Below are 20489 nucleotides of genomic sequence, written 5' to 3'. Positions count from 1 at the left end.
CCCCGCGCTCCTCCGCCATGTCTTGTGTTTGGCGCCCTGTGATTGGGCTTATGGGGGTCATGTGCGGCGTGGGGCTGGCCTATTCGCGATCACGGTTGCTCCTGAAGTCCCCCCTCCGCACATGACCCCCATACGCCCAATCACAGTGCGCTGGGAAACAATGAACATGCTGGCCGGAGCGCGGGGGAGACGAGCACTGGAGAGTGTGAGGCGCCGGGCCGCTGTCTTCTCCTCCTCCTATCCTCCAGACCGATGCAAGACAAGAAGGTGAGGAATGGATAAACACGGGGGGAGAGAAGAGACAGGCGCCGCATATGTAGTGTCAGTATAGGAAGACTAGGCAGGACAGTATTGTGTACAGTGTAGTATAGTGGTCAGTATAGTGTAGTGGACAGTGTAGTATTGTGGTCAGTATAGTGTAGTGGTCAGTATAGTGTAGTGGACAGTGTAGTATTGTGGTAAGTATAGTGTAGTGGTCAGTATAGTGTAGTGGACAGTGTAGTGTAGTGGTCAGTATAGTGTAGTGGACAGTGTAGTATAGTGGACAGTGTAGTGTAGTGGACAGTGTAGTATTGTGGTCAGTGTAGTGTAGTGGTCAGTATAGTGTAGTGGACAGTGTAGTATTGTGGTCAGTGTAGTGTAGTGGACAGTGTAGTGTAGTGGACAGTGTAGTGTAGTGGTCAGTATAGTGTAGTGGTCAGTGTAGTATAGTGGACAGTGTAGTATTGTAGTCTGTATAGTGTAGTAGACAGTGTAGTGTAGTGGACAGTGTAGTGTAGTGGTCAGTGTAGTGTAGTGGTCAATGAAGTGTAGTGGACAGTGTAGTGGACAGTGTAGTATAGTGGTCAGTATAGTGTAGTGGACAGTGTAGTGTAGTGGACAGTGTAGTGTAGTGGTCAGTGTAGTATTGTGGTCTGTATAGTGTAGTGGTCAGTGTAGTGTAGTGGTCAGTGTAGTGTAGTGGACAGTGTAGTATAGTGGACAGTGTAGTATTGAAGTCTGTAAAGTGTAGTGGTCAGTATAGTGTAGTGGTCAGTGTAGTGTAGTGGACAGTGTAGTATAGTGGACAGTGTAGTGTAGTGGACAGTGTAGTATAGTGGACAGTGTAGTATTGTAGTCTGTATAGTGTAATGGTCAGTATAGTGTAGTGGTCAGTGTAGTGTAGTGGTCAGTGTAGTATAGTGGACAGTGTTGTGTAGTGGTCAGTTTAGTGGTCAATGTAGTGGACAGTGTAGTATTGTGGTCAGCATATGGTAGAGTTGTCAGTATAGTGTAGTGGTCAGTGTAGTATAGTGGACAGTGTAGTGTAGTGGACAGTGTAGTATTGTGGTCAGTATAGTGGTCAGTGTAGTGTAGTGGCCAGTGTAGTGTAGTGGACAGTGTAGTATAGTGGTCAGTGTAGTGTAGTGGACAGTATAGATGTCAGTGTAGTGTAGTTCTCAGTGTAGTGGTCAGTATAGTGGACAGTATAGTGTAGTGGTCAGTATAGTGGACAGTATAGTGGTTAGTGTAGTGGTCAGTATAGTGTAGTGGACAGTGTAGTGGAGTGTATAGTATAGTGGTCAGTGTAGTATAGTGGTCAGTGTAGTGTAGTGGACAGTGTAATGGTCACTGTAGTGTAGTTCTCAGTGTAGTATAGTTGTCAGTATAGTATAGTGTAGTGGACAGTGTAGTTCTCAGTGTAGTGGTCAGTATAGTGGTCAGTGTAGTGTAGTGTAGTGGTCAGTGTAGTGTAGTGGACAGTATAGTATAGTGGTCAGTGTAGTGGACAGTATAGTGGTCAGTGTAGTGTAGTGGACAGTATAGTGGTCAGTGTAGTTCTTAGTGTAGTGGACAGTATAGTATAGTGGTCAGTGTAGTGTGTAATGGTCAGTAAAGGAATCAGGTTGGTCAGTGTTGAAATCAAGTAGGTTAGTGTAGTGGTCAGTATAGGAATCAGGTAGGTCAGTACTATTGTATTTGAAGGGACTCGGGGGAGTGATAAAAGTCTGCAGGTTGGGGGCGCAAATTACTTGCCTTGCCCCGGGTGCTGACAACCCACGCTACGCCACTGTTCTGCCCTAGTCAAGTCTAAACCCCACACCTTTAATATACTGTAATTGTCAAATGAGTGAACTTCAAAGGGCAGTAGAGACTCTTGCATTTGACAGAAATACAGGGTTTCATCAGGATTAGGCAGCATGTTGGTATTTCAGTGATGTTCATGTTCAGCATTTTAGTGATATTTTTTATTTATATTTGAATATATTTGTTCTTCTATGGTATGGCAATTATTCATTGGTGGGCCTGATGTCCACATGGCAAATGTGGAGGTGGAGAGGTATAGGATGAGCTTGTCCTCAAACACATTGGTCATTAATGTAATTGTATTACAACAAGCCCATTCTACTACTTATTATTATTGTCATATAAGTGAGGTTTAAATTCCAAAATATGTTGTCCTCTTATAACTCTATGCTACTCCACAGGGCCATGCTGTATCTTCTTTCATTTATAACTCATTGGATTCATTATAGAAAAATCACATGCAGTGAACTGTAATGCCCTGTACACACGGTCGGACTTTCTGACAGAATATGTGCGATCGGAGCTTGTTGTCGGAAATTCCAACTGTGTGTGGGCTCCATCGGACTTTATCCATCGGAATTTCCGACACACAAAGTTTGATAGCAGGCTATAAAATTTTTCGACAACAAAATCCGTTCGCGTAAATTCTGACCGTGTGTGGACAATTCCGACGCACACAGTGCCAAGCATGCTCAGATTAAATTAAGAGATGAAAGCTATTGGCTACTGCTCCGTTTATAGTCCCGACGTACGTGTTTTACGTCACCGCGTTCAGAACGATCGGATTTTCCGACAACTTTGTGCGACCGTGTATACAAGACAAGTTTGAGCCAACATCCGTCGGAAAAAATCCATGGATTTTGTTGTCGGGATGTCCGATCAATTTCCGATCGTGTTTACAGGGCATAAGAGTCATCAAATGTTCCGTATCTTGTTCATTCATACCGCTGTTATTTTGTTCCTCCATCAATGGACAAGAATAGCAGTTGCTGGCTCTAATACACTATTATATTCTGGATTTTGTATTGTCAACCCAACACCTCTGCTAGCTAAGTGTCCACTCTGTTCTGCCCACACTTGCTTATCATTGTCTCTTCCTGGTAGTGCTAAATACATTAATTATACACTATATTACCAAAAGTATTGGTACACCTGCCTTTACATGCACATGGACATGGACTTTAATGGCATCCCAGCCTTAGTCCATAGAGTTCAATATTGAGTTAGCCCACTGTTTGCAGCTATAACAGCTTCAACTCTTCTAGGAAGGCTGTCCACAAGGTTTAGGAGTGTGTCTATGGGAATGTTTGACGATTCTTCCAGAAGCGCATTTGTAAGGTCAGGCACTGATATGGACAAGAAGGCCTGGCTCGTAATCTCTGCTCTTATTTATCCAAAGGTGTTCTATCGGATTTAAGTCAGGACTGTGCAGGCCAGTCAAGTTCCTCCACCCCAAATTCGCTCATCCATGTCTTAATGGACCTTGCTTTGTGCACTGGTTCAAATCATTTTGTGGAGGGTTGATTGTGGTGTGAGGTTGTTTTTCAGGGATTGGGCTTGGCCCCTTAGTTCCAGTGAAGGGAACTCTTAAGGTGTCAGCCAGGGCTGGTGCAAGGATTTTTGACACCCTAGGCGAAGCCTCATTTTGCCGTGCCCCATTGGCTCCACCCCCTTTGCTTTGCCCATGTATACGCCACCCTTTTAATGGAGCGCCCATCAAATGTAGACTCACCAGCGCCCATCAAATGCAGCCTCACCAGCGCCCATCAATGAATGCTTGCTTGCTTCCATTCATTCCGGAGTTGAGACACAGACACAGTCCTCCACCACCGCTGCGCCTCTGACACTATGTGCGAACGGAGCGGCGGCTGCAGGCTGATGCTGAGACTTAGTTGCTTGCTGCAGAAAGAACAGAGTAGGAACATCAGTGGCCGGGCGCCCTAGGCAGCAGTGCGTCCTAGGCGGCTGCCTAGTTTGCCTAGTGATACCACCGGCCCTGGCGTCAGCATACCAAGACATTTTGGACAATTTCATGCTCCCAACTTTGTGGGAACAGTTTGGGGATGGCCCTTCCTGTTCCACCATGACTGTGACCCAGTTCACAAACAAGGTCCATAAAGACATGCATGAGCGAGTTTGGGGTGAAGGAACTTGACTGGCCTGCACAAAGCCCTGACCTCAACCCAATAGAACACCTTTGGGATGAATTAAAGCGGAGACTGCAAGCCAGGCCTTCTCGTCCACATCAGTGCCTGACCTCACAAATGCGCTTCTGGAAGAATGGTCAAACATTCCCATAGACACAGTCCTAAACCTTGTGGACAGCCTTCCCAGAAGAGTTGAAGCTATTCTAGCTCAATATTAAACCCTATGGACTAAGACTGGGAAGCCATTAAAGTTCATGTGCGTGTAAAAGCAGACGTCCCAATACTTGGGCAATAAAGTGTGTATATTAAAAAAAATTATCTACAGTTATGTTATTTCCTCACAAAATTCATGGGCCTTGGACAACTACATAGAGGCTTAAAATAATTTGAGGTTCGCAAGACTTATGGCCCATACACACGATCCAAAAATCGGATGACAGATCGTCTGTTTTTTGTGCATGCTAGTCGCTTATCAAAAAATGAGAGGTTACTAAAGTTACAAAAATTCTCATACGACACAATAAAAACTCAGAATTGATGTCATGTGTTGCAGTGTATTTCTATCATATTTTCCAATGAAAACTGTACTGATTAACCACTTAAGGACCGGAAGATTCTCCCCCTTAATGACCAGGCCATTTTTTGCGATACGGCACTGCATCCCTTTAACTAACAATTGCACGGTCGTGCGACGCTGTACCTAAACAAAATTGATGTCCTTTTTTTCCCCACAAATAGAGCTTTCTTTTGGTGGTATTTGATCACCTCTGCGGTTTTTATTTTTTGCGCTATAAATAAAAAAAGAGCGAAAATTTTGAAAAAAACACAATATTTTTGACTTTTTGCTATAATAAATATCCAAAAGAAAAAATTGGTAAAAAAAAAAAATTCTTCATCAGTTTAGGCCACTATGTATTCTTCTACATATTCTACATTTATGGCATTTTTTGTTATTTATTTTTTACTGGTAATGGCAGTGATCAGTGATTCTTAGCGGGACTTCGACATTGCAGCGGACAGATCGGACACCTAACTGACATTTTTGACACTTTTGGGAACCAGTGACATTATTACAGTGATCAGTGCTAAAAATGCACTGTTATTGTACTAATGACACTGCCAGGGAAGGGGTTAACATCAGGGCCGATCAAGGGGTTAAATATGTTCCCTCAGTGTGTTTACTAACTGTATGGGGGACTGTGTGACTGGGAAAACACACAGATCCATCTTCCTGCATAGCAGAAAGACAGGATCTGTATGATCCCCCTGTCAGAATGGAGATTTGCCTTGTTTACACAGTCTGTCACTGCCGGGAACAATCATGGGTGGCCGGCAGACATTGAGTCCACCCCACCCACTGATTAGCTCCCCCGCTGGCCAGTGGGCGCACGTGTGCCTCCAGTGGTGCGCGCACGCCCACAAATCGTCGTCTACGAGCCGACGTACAATGACGCCGATTCGCGGGAAGCAGCCACATTGCCGCAGTACAAATGCGGTGACTGGTCCTTAAGTAATTAAATGAAAATCGTACAATCTGGTATCATATGAGAATTTTTTTGTGTTTGTCCGATTGGATAATATCGGATGAAGTGTCGTGATTGGCTGTAGAAAGCTCTGTACTAACGATACGATTATCGTATGATCGCTTCGAAAGCGGTATTTTTCGTCCGATTTTCAGATCGTGTGTACGGGCCATTAGACAGCCCACATGCCATAATATTCTTCTCTCCAGGGCCTTCCCAAAACATCAGTTTTAAACCTCAGACTGAGTGAGAGAACTGGGCTATTTTAGACAAAGTTTGGGATAAAGCTTTTCTCCTCACATTTAAAGCCAGTTTAGCCACCCAAAAACAAGAGAGGAATTTTAAACTCATAATACGGTGGTACAGAAGCCCTGCCTTGTTGCACAAATTTATCTCATCCATCCTCCATCCTTGACCGGTGCTGGTGATGTAGCACACTGAGTGGCAATCTTCTTTGCCTGTGGTGGACCTGTCCCCTCATTTGGCCCTTCTGGCATGCCATCTTGTCATCTCATTATGGGCACGTCCCTGCCTGAGGTCGCGATTCTATCCATTTATCTTTAAGATCAAAAAGGGTCTGCTTCGATTCCTTTAATCAGCAACCTGTACATTAACTCCCAGATATTGGAAGTCAACAATCCCCTCCTCAGTTAGAGAATGGATGGAGGAGTTGAACCACATTATGAGAATGGAAGAGTCGATTGCCTGTCTCCATGAAGGTCATTTGACATTTTTTATGGTTATGGTACACCTGCATCTACAATTCCCCTAAACTGCAACCCTATCTGTAACCACTATTGAAGATCCCTAATACCTGAATACAGATGGGATCAATCATTCAATCATTGGAAACGCCAGATTCCCCCTCTCTTTCTTCCTTTCCTCTTTTCCCTCTTTTGTTTTCTTCTTGATTTGTCGCCCTTCCTCCTTTCTTCGGTTCAGTGTGAAGTCCATTTTTTATCACAGTGTAAGGCAGAGGTGTTGACCAACAGAGCTCCTTAGAACACTAGGCTGAGTAATGCTAGTGAATGTTAATGTCCTAGATCAATAGTGCATGGTTTGAAGTAATTCAAACTGGGACATCGAAGTAATGAATTTCAAATTTGTTCTGAAGCAATGTTGGAATGGTATAAATTTTTACTGTGACTTTGTGATGTAAATTGTATGCCCACACTTTTTTTTTTTTTATTCTTTAAAAAAAAAAAAATCCCAAATTAAGCCTCTGCTAACACCGATGTGGCTTTGAAATCACACTATTTATTTATATCTGTACACATTCAGTACATACAGGAGATATGAAGAGCAATCACTTTCCAAAAACACCATACACGAATACTGATGTAGCTCAGCATACAGTAAAATAGACACACAGAGCTTTACCATGAACAAAAAGCTGCATTTAAAATGCTTCATCTGAGATTGTCCTAAAGAAAAATCTGTTTTTCCAATAAGGGTGTTTAAAGTAAACAGGTATAACACCAAGTCATACCATATGTACATATTTCAACATGCTCATTGCAACAGCTGAACTACTGTCACGAGTCACTGACAACCTCCATTTACACCTCCAATGGTATAGCAGGTGTGTAACAGCAATAGGAAGTTAACGTAATTATTCACACATTTCATATCTGTTTTAACAAAAAAATATAGCTTCCAAAAAAATCTGTATAATCATCTAATGCAATAGCAGGAGTGTGCCAGCAATAGTAAGAAAGCAGATTTGTTAATATACCAATTGGCATATTTTCATATCTATTTAAAGCTGAACTACAAGATTGTAAGAAAAAAATACTCTTGCAGTGGGGTTCCCCAGCACTGCAAGGGTTAAATTCTTGTTTTCTATGGGGTAGGAGATCCAGCAGTGTTGTGTACCCTGATACACCCGCTCCAGCAGGCTTGGCGCTGTTCTCCTTTCCCCCAAAGCTCTGGCCTGTGGGTGGTTTCTTCAGCGTCATCCTATGCAATGCAGGGCTGGTTACCCAGCTTTGTATGTGGTATTGGTGTGTTTGTGACCAGGTCTGGATCTGGGCTGCAGGGAAACAGTTGCACAGATAGAGGGAGTCTACAGGTGTCAGGACCAAGGTAAGTATTACTCCTTATCCCTAATATCCCCCTAGATATATTGAACATTTAACCCTTGCAATGCAAAAGTATTTTTTTGTGGCTTTAAACACCATAAATATAGTTCTCAGGGTTATTATAACAATAAGTAAAAACCTGATAGAAATAAAAAAAATAAACTATTATATAATCAACTTCAGTTTGCAAAATGAAATTTTTTTCCATGCCAGGACTAACATTATAATTACGATCCAACTCAGTATATATCCAAACACCACAAAATCAACATGGGTGTAGCTGCTAGAAAAATAGTAACAAGTAAATATGTTTCAATTACAGTGTGAGGGTAATACTAATAAATTTCACCAGTCTCTATCCTTGTACCTAGTAATTATGGGCATTTAAAAGAATTATGTTTTATTCCACTTTTGAAACTGAAAGAAAAATACACATTTAAACCAAAAAAAACTATCAATTTAATGTATACAAAAAAAAATGTTTAATATGCGAAAGAGAAAAGAGAATTACCTTCAGACAGAGGATCAAGTGTGTGGATCATTAGCTGAAAGATACTATTTCTCATAAGGCTGTTATGCAGTGATGCAGAGCTGCCACCTCGCTGTAGCCTTGGTTTTGTCTGTAGAAAAAAGTAATATATGCTATAGGTGAATTCCAGCCTATACATTTTGAATTTTTTTATGTAAGCATTGAAAAGACCTCTTTCAACAAAGGTATAGAACTTTTGTCAGATGTGTATTACTGTTTATGTCATTACAGAGGAAATTTTCCTTTGCTTCCTGTGTGGTCATCAAGGTAGGAAGCAAGTGGAAATTTCTCCGCCGGTGGGGGAGGACAATAATATTGAAGCAAGTGAAGTTGTAAGAAGTTGCAAGATGAATCATACCATATAAAATAAACCATTGATCAGTTTTTTTTTAACAATGAAGTAAAATGATGTTATGTTCTAGGCCCAGGCCCGGACTGGCCTTAGGGCACACCGGTATTTGCCCTGTGGTCTGGTTCCGCATGTCCGCACAAGAGCTGGCTAATGCAAGGGTCCCCAACTCCCAGGCCACGGACCAGTACTGGTCCATGGCCTGTTGAATGACCAGGCCACACAACAGGAGGTAAGTGACGATCACAGTTCAGACAGAGTTAACACGGAGCATGGTTGCCGCTCACCTCCTCTCCCGACTCTCCTGCCCTGCCAATGATGTCATCCTATCAGCAAAGAAGGGGGTGGGAGGAGCTGGAGATCTGCACAGAAAGCGGGAGTATTTTCTTATTAATAAGCAGGTAATCACCCGCTTGTTAATACGATCCAGATCTGCAGCTCCTCCCGACCCCTGCCCTGCTGATAGGATGACATCGCTGGAGACCTTGGAGAGGATGCACAGACTGAATCCTGACACTAACCTGCTGACGGTAGGACTGTGCAGGGGTGGCAGAGAGTAAAAGGGGGCACTGTGATTAGAGAGAAAAGGGAGGGGGGCATGACTGCAAGGGGCACTGTAAGGCTCTGTTTCCACTACTGCGACTTGTTTTGCGACTTGACACATGTCAAGTCGCATGACAAGTCAAATCCCATGTATTTCAATGGTCCCCTTTCTAATTAGTGCGACTCAGATCGCAGCGTCTCCAAAAAAGGTTCTTGCACTACTTTGTTCCGTCTTTGGTGCGACTTGTTCTCCATAGAAAGGTATTAAGTCGCAATGCAGTCGCATGTACATGTCTGACACCGCGACTTTGTTGCGACTTCCACGGAAGTCTACGGAAGCACATGATCTCTGCTCCTCCCAAATACATCACTTCCTTTATTGATGTACGTGAGTGTGGAAGACAGGAAGGGGAAGTAACTAAGCAGGATAAGGAATTACATCACTCTGGCTAAATCGCAGAACATCAAAGTAGTTTTTAAAGTCGCATCAAATCACAACATAAATCGCATTGTAAAGTTGCAGTGTAAATCGCGCAACTTTGGGGACGCACTAGTGGAAACATAGCCTTAAGGGGCATTGTAATCATTACAGTACCCTTTTACAGTGCAGTCCCCTTTATATCACAGTACCTCTTGCAGAGGACTGACTCCGAAAATATCCCATCACAAACTGCCCCCCATCCCTGGAAAAATTGGCTGCTCAGTCTAAAATGCCCAGGCCTATTTTTTTTTTTGGTGGGCCTAGGCAGGCCCAGACCTATTTTTTGTCACAGTCTGGGCCTGCCTAGGCCCACCAAGACATGGGACCTGCCGTTAGAAAAAAGAAAACAAGTTTGTTTAACAGGAGCATTCGTTTGTATATTAGACCTTTGGAACGCAAGAAATGCACGTTGTTTGTGTAATTAAGGGACATCTGTTTTAAATGAATTGCCAGCTCAAGATAACATATGCAGTGTGATTTCTGCCTCAGTATTATTTTAAAGTTGAAAAAGTATAAAATCCATTACATCTTTGTGTGATATTTTTCTTAATAAATAATAGCCAACATTACTTTGCTGACTGCATAAGAACTTTTGGGTTTCATAGACAGCACATTTTTCGTTCATTCTTATGAAGGACAGACTCTGAAGATTTACTGAAAAAGATCTGTGCTCTCCCAATTTGATTCTTCCCTGTATAACAGGGTTGTTGTAGACCATAACACAAGAAGTTTGGACAGCTGCTCTAAAGGAGTGCTTTGGCATAAAAGATCGCAAAGGCAACACATTTTTTCTTTATGTTTCCCTTAAAAGCAAATCATATTTCTATTTCAGAGAACAGTTATTTTCTAAAAGGATATGTTTATGATGTGGTTTTATTTCCTGGTTGCAAAAAGATCATGGTGATCACTAGAGGACAAATCAAAGGCATATGCAAAGCCAGTATTCTAATAAACAGCTTAGAGCTGGCACACTCAAACCAAGAGGGGGTATGGACAATTTGCCTTTGAATGCAGACGTATATTAAAGAGCTCAGCTTTTCATACACTAAGCCACCATTTATTTTTATAATGTATTAGTGGTAGATCATTCATTTATGGAAAGCATGAACTAAAACTGACATATAAAAACAACAACCTCATATTTATTTTGTGTTAGCAGAGTCTGTAATTTAGTGGTAATTTTAATTTATTTTGTAAGTATCATTTTAAAAGACTAACGTTGTGTGCCTCCATTATGTTGGCCTTCACCATGGCAGTACTGGGATGCTGCAGAATAGTTTTGATTACAACAAACAAAGAAAAGATCAAAATTTTAAAACGAAAAGTAACTTAAACAATAAGTAAAAAGATTATTTTGGAAGAACTGCTGTACCTTATGGTGTAAAAATACATTAGCACATTAAAAACAAGCCTTGTAGTACAAAATACTAAAACATGTCTATGTATATAAATCTACAATAGAGGCATTCAGCACAGAAATACACACAGATTAAACAAATCCTCCAACATACGTTGTAGCTGTTTATCTGCAGTCTTCTCTTCTATACAGCTGTTCAATGCAGAATTTATACAACTTGTCTAGGCTTTCAGAAAATAGGGGGCAGTGATCTGAAGCTACACTCTGCAGATGTCAGTGAGTAGATCCCTGAGAGCTGATTGGAGGGAAGAAACACCCCACACACACAGCACACAGGAACAAAGCTGGGGCTGTCAATTACAGGCTGCATGCTGGAGTATCCTCCCCTGTCACCTTTTTACCTCTTGGTGTCAGGGAAAGTTGTATGGAATAACTCAAGCAGATAGCAGAGGAACAATGCAGCAGACAGAAATGACACTTAGTGCTCTGTATTGAGACAAGTACATACTATAGAGGGATATGATTTTTACAACCACTTCAACCACTTTAAAAAGAACAGCAGTAATAATATTTCAAAAAGCCCAGTGCAACATTATAGTGTAGCTTTATTTATTGAAATTATAATAAATAAAAAGTAAGTGTGCTCACAAAAGTACCAAGAGAACAGGTTTATAGGAGGCTTCTACAACCCAATAAATCCATTTTATATGTGTTAAAGTGGTTGTAAAGCCAAAAGTTTTTTTTTACCCTAATGCATTACCTGCATTAGGGTAAAAAACGTTCCACTAGTTGTTCCCCTTACCCTCCCTAAATAATTACCTGAGTCCTGTATTGATTCAGCACTGTGCCTGTTTGTAGTAGTGCTGATTCTCTCCCCCTCACAGGCCCAGAGACAGCAGCGGGAATCATTGGCTCCTGCTGCTGTCTATCGAATCCTGGGAGCCGAGAGCAGGGGCAGAGCTGAGCCACGCTGTGTGTGTCAATGAACGCACACAGCTCGACTCAGGAGTAAGCCCATGGGTGTGCCCCCCATAGGAAGTGGCTTCCTATGGCGCCACACAGAGAAAAGGAGGAGCCAAGATCGCCAACAGAGGACTCCAGTAGAGGAGGTTCAGTGCCATATCATTGCACAGAGCAGGTAAGTATAACATGTTTCATATTTTAATTAAAAAAAACTAAACTTTACAACAACTTTGAGCCTCAAAAGAAATAGGATGAAATACATCATGAAGCAGATACCGTATTTATCGGCGTATAACACGCACTTTTTTCCCCTTAAAATCAGGGGAAAGTCGCAGGTGCGTGTTATACGCCGATCCCCTGCGATCCCGAGCTGTCACAATTTTAAAATCGCCGACCGCGATTTGAAAATGGCGCCGCCGGCGCCGAAATACACCGAGCCGGTCCTCGGCTCTTTCCGGCGGCTCTCGTTTACTTTCGGCTCCACTCGTAGTCCCGAGCGGAGCTATCCGAACCTACTCGGCTAGGTTCGGATAGCTCCGCTCGGGACTACGAGTGGAGCCGAAAGTGAACGAGAGCCGCCGGAAAGAGCCGAGGACCGGCTTGGTGTATTTCGGCACCGGCGGCGCCATTTTCAAATCGCGGTCGGCGATTTTAAAGCTCAGGACAGGGGATCGAAGGCTGCACTGGGCAAGGCTGCACTGGGAAAGGCTGCACTGGGAAAGGCTGCACTGGGGAAGGCTGCACTGGGGAAGGCTGCACTGACATGGGCATTTAAATGTAAGTTTTTTTTCCTTCAACTTCCCTCCTAAAAGTTTTTTTTCCTTAAAATTCCCTCCTAAATTGGGGTGCGTGTTATACGCCAGTGCGTGTTATACGCCGATAAATACGGTAGTTTGGTGTCTATTCTGTCCATGTGTTTCAGATCTTACCCTCCTTAAACTATCTTCTGCCATATACTCTACTGCACCAAAGACTCTATGTATGTAGCAGCTCAATAAAGAATTGTCAGGATGTTTAGAGACATGGATTTTGGTTAAACAGGAAAGAGTAGACACGGGAACTGTTATTTGGGGGAAACTCCTTCACACATACAATACAAATGACAGATGTCTCTGGTAGGATCCAGCAGAAATGTAATATTTACAAACCATGTACCCTAAAGTTCCTTGAGGATGGGGTTTACTCTTTGGTTTCTAGCAACCAAATTACAGGTGCACCAAATGTTGTTACTGGAGCTTTGCTTTCCTTATGATTGACAATGCGTGTTCACATTTAGCTGCTGATCCAGTACAGTAGAGAAGTGGAGTACAAGGTTCCGTATACATGCATTCGTTGGCTGTTTTACAAAACACTAAAACCTAAAGGAAATAATCCCAGTAACATTCTCCAATCTACAACACTAAATGATGTTGTGATGTGCTTAATGTCTCTTAATTTTTTTTGCACTGGACTGCTTCGGGAAATAGTTCAGAGTTTGGTCTGGTGCAACAGAGACAGACTTCAATTTGTTTAGAGATTTGTATCCCTGTTTAGAAATACCTAGCTTTTGTCAAGTGCCTGGAATATTGGTTGGACATCTGCAGACAGCTTTTAAGATTCTTTTACATGTGCATACATGTATTTTCTGCATGAAATGCAGGTTCTTGTTGACAGAGCTGCCAGAAGAACCTATGTAAAATACGCACCTAAAGTACAAATTTTTAGATGTGCATTTTTAGATGTGCACAATGTTTAGTAGCGTACAATCATTCTAGTGACTTGACTATACTACGTATGTATGTGTTTATATGTGTTTACACATGTAACTTGTAAAACCTGTAGATATCTACAGCCCTGGACACAGCTGTGTTTCACATTTTGTTGTATGCTGGTAAAAACTAGACACATTTTTGTGTGTAGATGCAGATGTGTGTATAGCCCCATTGATTTCATGATATCTAATGTATGTATCTAAACGTGGTGCTTCAGATGCCCATGTAAATTGGTAATTATTGTTAACATAGGGTTCTTCTACCAGTGTCAACACAACATGGTACAAATGTCGCCAGACATTTTACTGAAGTCCATGGGGGTGATGTGACCCTTTTGCAAATACAGGGCATCAAAAAAGTAACAGCTCCTAGGAGAGGTGGGGATAGTTTCAGAATCCTCTGTAAACGGGAGGTTTTGTGGATATTTACTCTCCAAACCAAGATCCCCACAGAGTTAAATTTTGAGTGGGATCTGACCCATTATTATGATTGAGACTTGGTTTTGGGTTTGATTTATTTATTTTATTTGTTGTTTGGGTATAGTTATAATCGAGTCTCTCATTGATGCCACTATTGTGTGTGCATGCTCCAGTATTGGAGCAAAGCGCTGTATCTTGTAGTTTTTATGTTATTAGTGTTTCCATTTTTGTGTTTTTTTTGCTGTTATTATTTCTACATTTATGTTTTCATTCTTATTTTATTTTGTTATGTCCATTATTGGGATTATGTTTTGCTTTTTCCTTTAATTGGAAATAAATCTGGGAACAATGGTTGCAATCACCTAATTGAACACACCTGGTTCAACCATATGTGTTTTTGATAAAACAACCTGTTTCTCCCCTGTCTCTATGCTCATCTACCAATGCTTTTATTGATCCATTGAATAAAGCTGAATTGAATTGCATCGTTTGTTGGAGTGCAGCCATCCGATTTCTTTGTTCATCTCTACTCTGTAGCAGTGACAGGGCATGCACCCCACCTCAGAGATTACACAGTTGGATTGCACAGCCTTGCTGACTCACCTGTGAACAGCGGGACTTTGCTTACAACTGGACAATCATTTGTGTCCCACGTTTCTTTGCCTGAAAGTGGCTAGGTGCATGACAGTATTTGTGCTATTGGCACTCAGATGAGAGGAACTAAGCAGTTCAAAGGTTGTAGAAAGAGATCTTAAGCTACAAATTTAATTCATCATTATACATACTGTATTATAAGAAATACTGACCTTAGTAGGGGATGTAACCGCCTCAGTCCATGTCTGAAAAAAAAAAAAAAACAGTATGCATCCTTATTATGTATGTCCAGCATATCGCCCTAGTTTTTATCCCTGCAAAGACCATGAAAAAGTAAAAAACTGCTAAACTGCCAGAAATGAACTCAGCCCCAATTTTCCTGTTATGGCTGACAACACAGTGATTTCTGAGGACTAAAGCCACAAGTAATGGTGTCAGGCCTAGCCAGTTGTCTCTTAGTAATCTACTGGATGCCTCCCATCCTATTTAAAGATTATTTAATTTCCTATCATGCGTCCCAGATCAATTTCCATTTCTTCAGAGGAATTTATGAATATGCATGCTTGCTTTAAAGTTAGGACCCAAGGCTTGTGTGCCACACCTTTCCTCTAAAGACAAATTTATTTTTACTGGTATAGTAAATTTATGAAACATTATGGTAAATTTAGTAACCATTTGACCCTTGCGAGTTTAATCAGTAATAACAAAATCAAGTTACCATTATTATCATTACTGACCTGTAAAATAATATTATGTTGGTTTAAAAATATTACGTGCATGTATGCTGTGCATCAGACATGTTCAAGCATCAAGCGTATTTCCGTAAGGGAGATCCCGCATATGAAAAGCACATGCCTAAGGATTTGAGTAGCTCAAAAGGGCTTGTAAGAATAGCAATCCCTAAGGCCAATTAAGCTATTAAGATGTCCAAATAAAGACTGCTTTTTGGTATCAGTGCAGTACATACATAACATTCTGTATGGTGTGCTGATACAATTAATACATTTGAGAGTAGTGTTACAACATATTTGATACTTAAAACAATTAATTCAAATTTACCAATTTGTTATGTTTAGTGGCACCAAGAAATCAAGAACTTTAGACAGAGCTTTTTTGAATTTCTGAAAAACAGTATCGACTTATGCCGTGTACACACAGCCAGAGTTTGCATTGGGCAAAACTCCTTCGGCATTTCCGACGGAAAACTTTAAAACAGGCTCTCTTTCTAAGTCCGTCGGAAATGCTGACAGAAAAAGTCCGATGGGGCATACACGCGGTCAGAATATCCGATGAAAAGCTGCCATCTGACTTTTTCTGCCAGAAAGTCCGACCGTGTGTACACGGCATAAGTCTTCCATGAGTATGAGAATTTTATAGACATTGAAGAAAAATGTAATTTATCATAACTTCTAAGTCTAGCAAATACATCAGGACAAATCAAGTAAGGTAATGTCTTGATGATTTTAAAAATATGTTTACTTCTTTTAGTGGAAACAATTTCCATCACTGGTAGAGCAATACCCCAGTGACAGTCATTCATCTATTTATAAAATGTAGATATCACCATATAATAGCCAGCTGGCGCTACCTCTGTCCCAATCCCAACTTAAGTTCAGGTCAGGGCTGTTACAGTATAAAATAATTTTAATACAACTTTAGCTTTTTTGGATGAAAATACACTTCACATGGAAGAAATAAGTAGGCTGCTTATGAAAATACTAGTTGTTTGGCTGTGTCTGCCTTCAATACTTTCTGATATATTTAGAGCAAGTATGCAGCAAGTCAAACTGAATCAGAACTCCTGATCGGTATACTTGTTCTGGGTTTGTGAAAGTACTAAGTCATTAGAGCTGCATGCTTTGGATTTTTAAACTGAGAAGTTAGCAATGGCAGCTCCCATATTTTTTTTATTACAGAATTCCTTTCAACTAGAACAATTTCTTGCTGCACAGATTAAAAAAAAACTATTCCTTTATGGCCTTCTCTACTGCATTATGTTTAAAGTAACCCTGTTTGTCACCTAAAAAAAACAGCTATGTGACTGCTGTATGCTTTAGAAGAAGCTGATCAAAGATTGGGGTAAAGGGCCAATCACAGAGGCCCTTTGCCATGTGATCAGCTGTGCCCACTGTTTTCCAGTAATCAGCTCTTGTCACCTCTCCTTTCCTTACACAGAGGCAGGGTGTGAGGAAAGGGAGCCGATCTGGCAGGGCACAGTGAGTACAGCATTTACACTCATAATCAGGGCACTGATTATCAGTGCCCTGATAATCAGTGCAGCCTCATCAGTGCCCATTAGTGCAGCTTATCAGTGCCCATCAGTGCAGCTTATTAGTGCCCATCAGTGCCACCTCATCAGTGCAGCTTTATCAGTGCCTCCTCATTAGTGCCCATCAGTGCAGTTTGTCAGTGCCCATCAGTGCCGCCTCATCAGTGCTCAACAGTGCCGCCTCATCATTGCAGCCTCATCAGTGTCCATCAATGCACATTAGTGCAGCTTCTTCAGTGCAGGCTCTTCAGCGCCCATCAGTGCAGCCTCATCAGCGCACATCAGTAAAGAAAAAAAATTACTTATTTGCAAAATTGTATAACAGAAACTAAGAAAATCAAAATTAAAAATTTCAAGATTTTAAGTCCTTTTTTGTTTATTTAGCGAAAAAAAAACAAACACAAACTCCAGTGGTGATTAAATACCACGAAAAGAAGGCTCTATCTGTCTCAAAAAAATGATAAAAATGTCATTTGAGTATAATGTTGCATGACTGAGTAATTGTCATTCAAAATTTGACAGTGCTGAAAGCTGAAAACTGGCCTGGGCAAAAAGAGGGTGAAAGTGCCCAGTGTTGAAGTGGCTAAGACTACATTCAAATATACAAATCTTTGGTGCATTTTCCAGCAAAGCACATCTTCTATCGGGATAAATGGTAATATATGTAAAACATGTATTCAATGCATCACACTGCAAATGCACCTCATGAAAATGTGAATAGGACTCTGCTTACTTCATCTACAAGTGTAAATTAACACTCCAGCCGAGGTAAGCACCAAAAATAACATTTACACTGCAACTGTGCTGAAGTAAAAGAGCTTCTTTCTCCTTTTTATCTGCTGACTTTCTGTGATTGCTGCTGGCATTCAAATTCTAATCTAGTTTGTATTCTGGATTTTGCTGACTGTGTTTTGCTTCCTCTTGCAGCACATGGGAAAATCTGGACAAGTGTAGTGTTTTTTTCTGCTTGAACATGCTAATTTCACTTATTTTCACTTAATTTCACTTATCATTCCATATCTACTTTATACCTTGTTTTTCTACTAGGGACCTCAATTTGAATCCTGACTAGGATACTATTTGCATGGAGTTTGCGTGTTCTCCATGTGCCTGTAGGTGGGTTTCCTTTGGTACCCCCGTTTTCTACCACTCTTCAGAGACATTCTGGTAGGTTAATTGGCTCAGACATTCTGGTAGGTTAATTGACTCAGTTGAATGCATCTAAGATGACTGCCTCACTCCTAGCCCCTTTGAGTCCTTAGGGAGAAAAAGCACTATAGAAATTAAACATTTTGGTATTGAGTCTACAAGTCAGCTGTGGCTAGTAGGGACAACCTGATAGTAATGAGCAATACATAGATAAAAACAAACCTCCATCTGAGTGTTCCTCGTGAAGACTGATTATTTAGATTCTGTACTTCAAAAGACCCAACCCTAAAGTTGGTGACAGCAATGTCCAAGCTAACTCACAATAACACTTTACTTTATGACTGCATAACTTTTAAACTAAGGGGATATCTCTTACCTCTTTTAACCCTGCAGTTTCATTTACATCTCCATGTCGAATATTCATGGCTACTCCTTCATGCTCTTGTGGGGTACTTGACTCTTCTTGAAGAACTAGGATGTTTGGCTGCTCTCTGTGTTCCTGTAGCAAACAGTAGATAATACAGTCAGTAATAGTAAAGTATTTATGCGGTAAACTAACAAGAACTCTTAGCAAATGTAAAGAACAGGAAAAATGTACATTGTCTAAACAACACAGTTCACAGTCATTCACAATAATGGGGGCAGTAGATATTTACTATAAAGACCAAACATGTCCATAAAGTGTTATCTTTGGTCTGAGTAAAGGGCTAATTTGCAAATCTGCTATCAAGACTTCTTTAAACTAAACTCGTTATGAGAAAAATGGTGGCTTCCATTGGTAACCTCTCTAAAATGGGAGTTGCCTGGCTGCCATCCTGAACTTCAATACTTTGAATGACTAACCACAACAAGTGCTGTATACAGATAAGCAGATTTAAATGTTGTCTCTTTCTTGTTCGGCAAACTTGTTGGTAAATCATACATTATTAAAATTTGTGGTTTGGGTTAATAGACAGATAACTAACATTTTTACAAGGTTAACAATGGCAACTATTTTTTCCTCGTGTCAGGTTTACTTTGAGCATTTGTCATATTTTAATTCAATCTTAGTTTATTAGGTTTATATTTGAAGACTACAAGAGAGACAATCAAAGCATTTGCAGTAATCACATAGTGGAGAACAATGTGGAAAATAGTATACAGAGGCATGCAGAAACAAGGTATTTCAGGCATATGGAGATACAAGCACATATAGTAAATAATGTCAAACGAGATTTACTTCTGCTGTTTAATAGTAGCATGTTTTTTGTTCTCCATATTTTCCACCAGTGTAATAATCATTGGTGATTTGCCAACTTGTCTCATTAGAGGATAATCTAATGTTGGCAATAGAATACATATCGGAAGGGAATGTGGAAAAGTATACAGAAAGTGAAGATAGTAGGTAGGGTCAGAGAGCATAAGAGGAAAGTTGGAGTCAGAGTTTGGGGTGGGGGAAAGGAAAGATGGAAGGTTTAGAGGATGTATTTTTTGGCAAAATTTATAGAGACGGGAATCATAGATAACACAGTCATTTTTGGATTGTGTGGGACCATTGTCCCTGTAATTTTAGAGTAAATAGTTAAAATAGATTTCCAGAAGCTTTTAATAGGGGGACAGTCCTAACAGATATGGGTCATATTTCCACTAGGGCCTTGACAATGCCAACAGGTTATAGAAAATGATAAGTAAACAATGCAAGATGGCTGTACATCTGTATCAACTGGCAATGATTTTAAAGTTTTTTTTCTTGAGCTTTGCTGGCTATAGAAAGTTATGTGAGAGTATGAAAGCTTTCTCCCAGGCCTCAAGTTCGATTCAGGTATCCAGTTCCCATCCCCAGGTGATTTTGTAAGCAAGGAGATTGGAATGTGAGGAAGCTGATAGAACAGAATATATTTGCAGATAGACTGCTCTAGAGGGGAGTTGCAGAGTAGTAACTTCTGAAAAGACACGAGGAGGGATGTTCACTCCTGTCTATTGTATAAAGAATGAAGAAAATAAGTAAGCTGTTTTTTTCAGGAGCCAGTGATCTGTTATAAGGAGTCCCAGAACGGTACCTGACAGATTAGGAATGCCTTGGCCTGTCTTTAATATCGCCTGTGATGGGATACTTTGTTCCATGCCCCAAATGAACAACTATAGACAAATAGGACCTATAAAGGGGGGAAGAACTGGTTATCAAACAAAGGGATCATGGGACAATTGTATGCGGAAATCTTTAAGGTTGAGATGACCCTGTCACAAAGGCCAAGGGTTTGTTTTGTAAGGCCCAGCGGAAGATGGAC

General features: G+C 40.9%; 1 protein-coding gene across 11 annotated transcripts in view; it reads right to left on the bottom strand.

Moving 5' to 3' along the window:
* The window catches only part of SLC24A2 (solute carrier family 24 member 2), a 273770-nt gene that overhangs the window by 98297 nt on the left and 154984 nt on the right, over positions 1-20489 (bottom strand). For 9 of the 11 annotated variants that reach the window (XM_073636439.1, XM_073636393.1, XM_073636481.1 and 6 more), the window contains 3 exons: positions 18599-18721; positions 15017-15049; positions 8330-8438 (listed from right to left, as the gene is read on the bottom strand). In XM_073636439.1, coding sequence (XP_073492540.1) covers positions 8330-8438; positions 15017-15049; positions 18599-18721 — 265 coding nt within the window. The remainder of the gene's footprint in view (positions 1-8329; positions 8439-15016; positions 15050-18598; positions 18722-20489) is intronic. The other 2 variants (XM_073636455.1, XM_073636472.1) reach the window with 1 other exon arrangement.

The sequence above is a fragment of the Aquarana catesbeiana genome, linkage group LG01 (genome assembly GCF_042186555.1).
Source record: "Aquarana catesbeiana isolate 2022-GZ linkage group LG01, ASM4218655v1, whole genome shotgun sequence".
NCBI lineage: Eukaryota > Metazoa > Chordata > Amphibia > Anura > Ranidae > Aquarana > Aquarana catesbeiana.
Note: the sequence above shows the minus strand (reverse complement) of the source record. Positions and strands in the feature narration are given on the sequence as shown.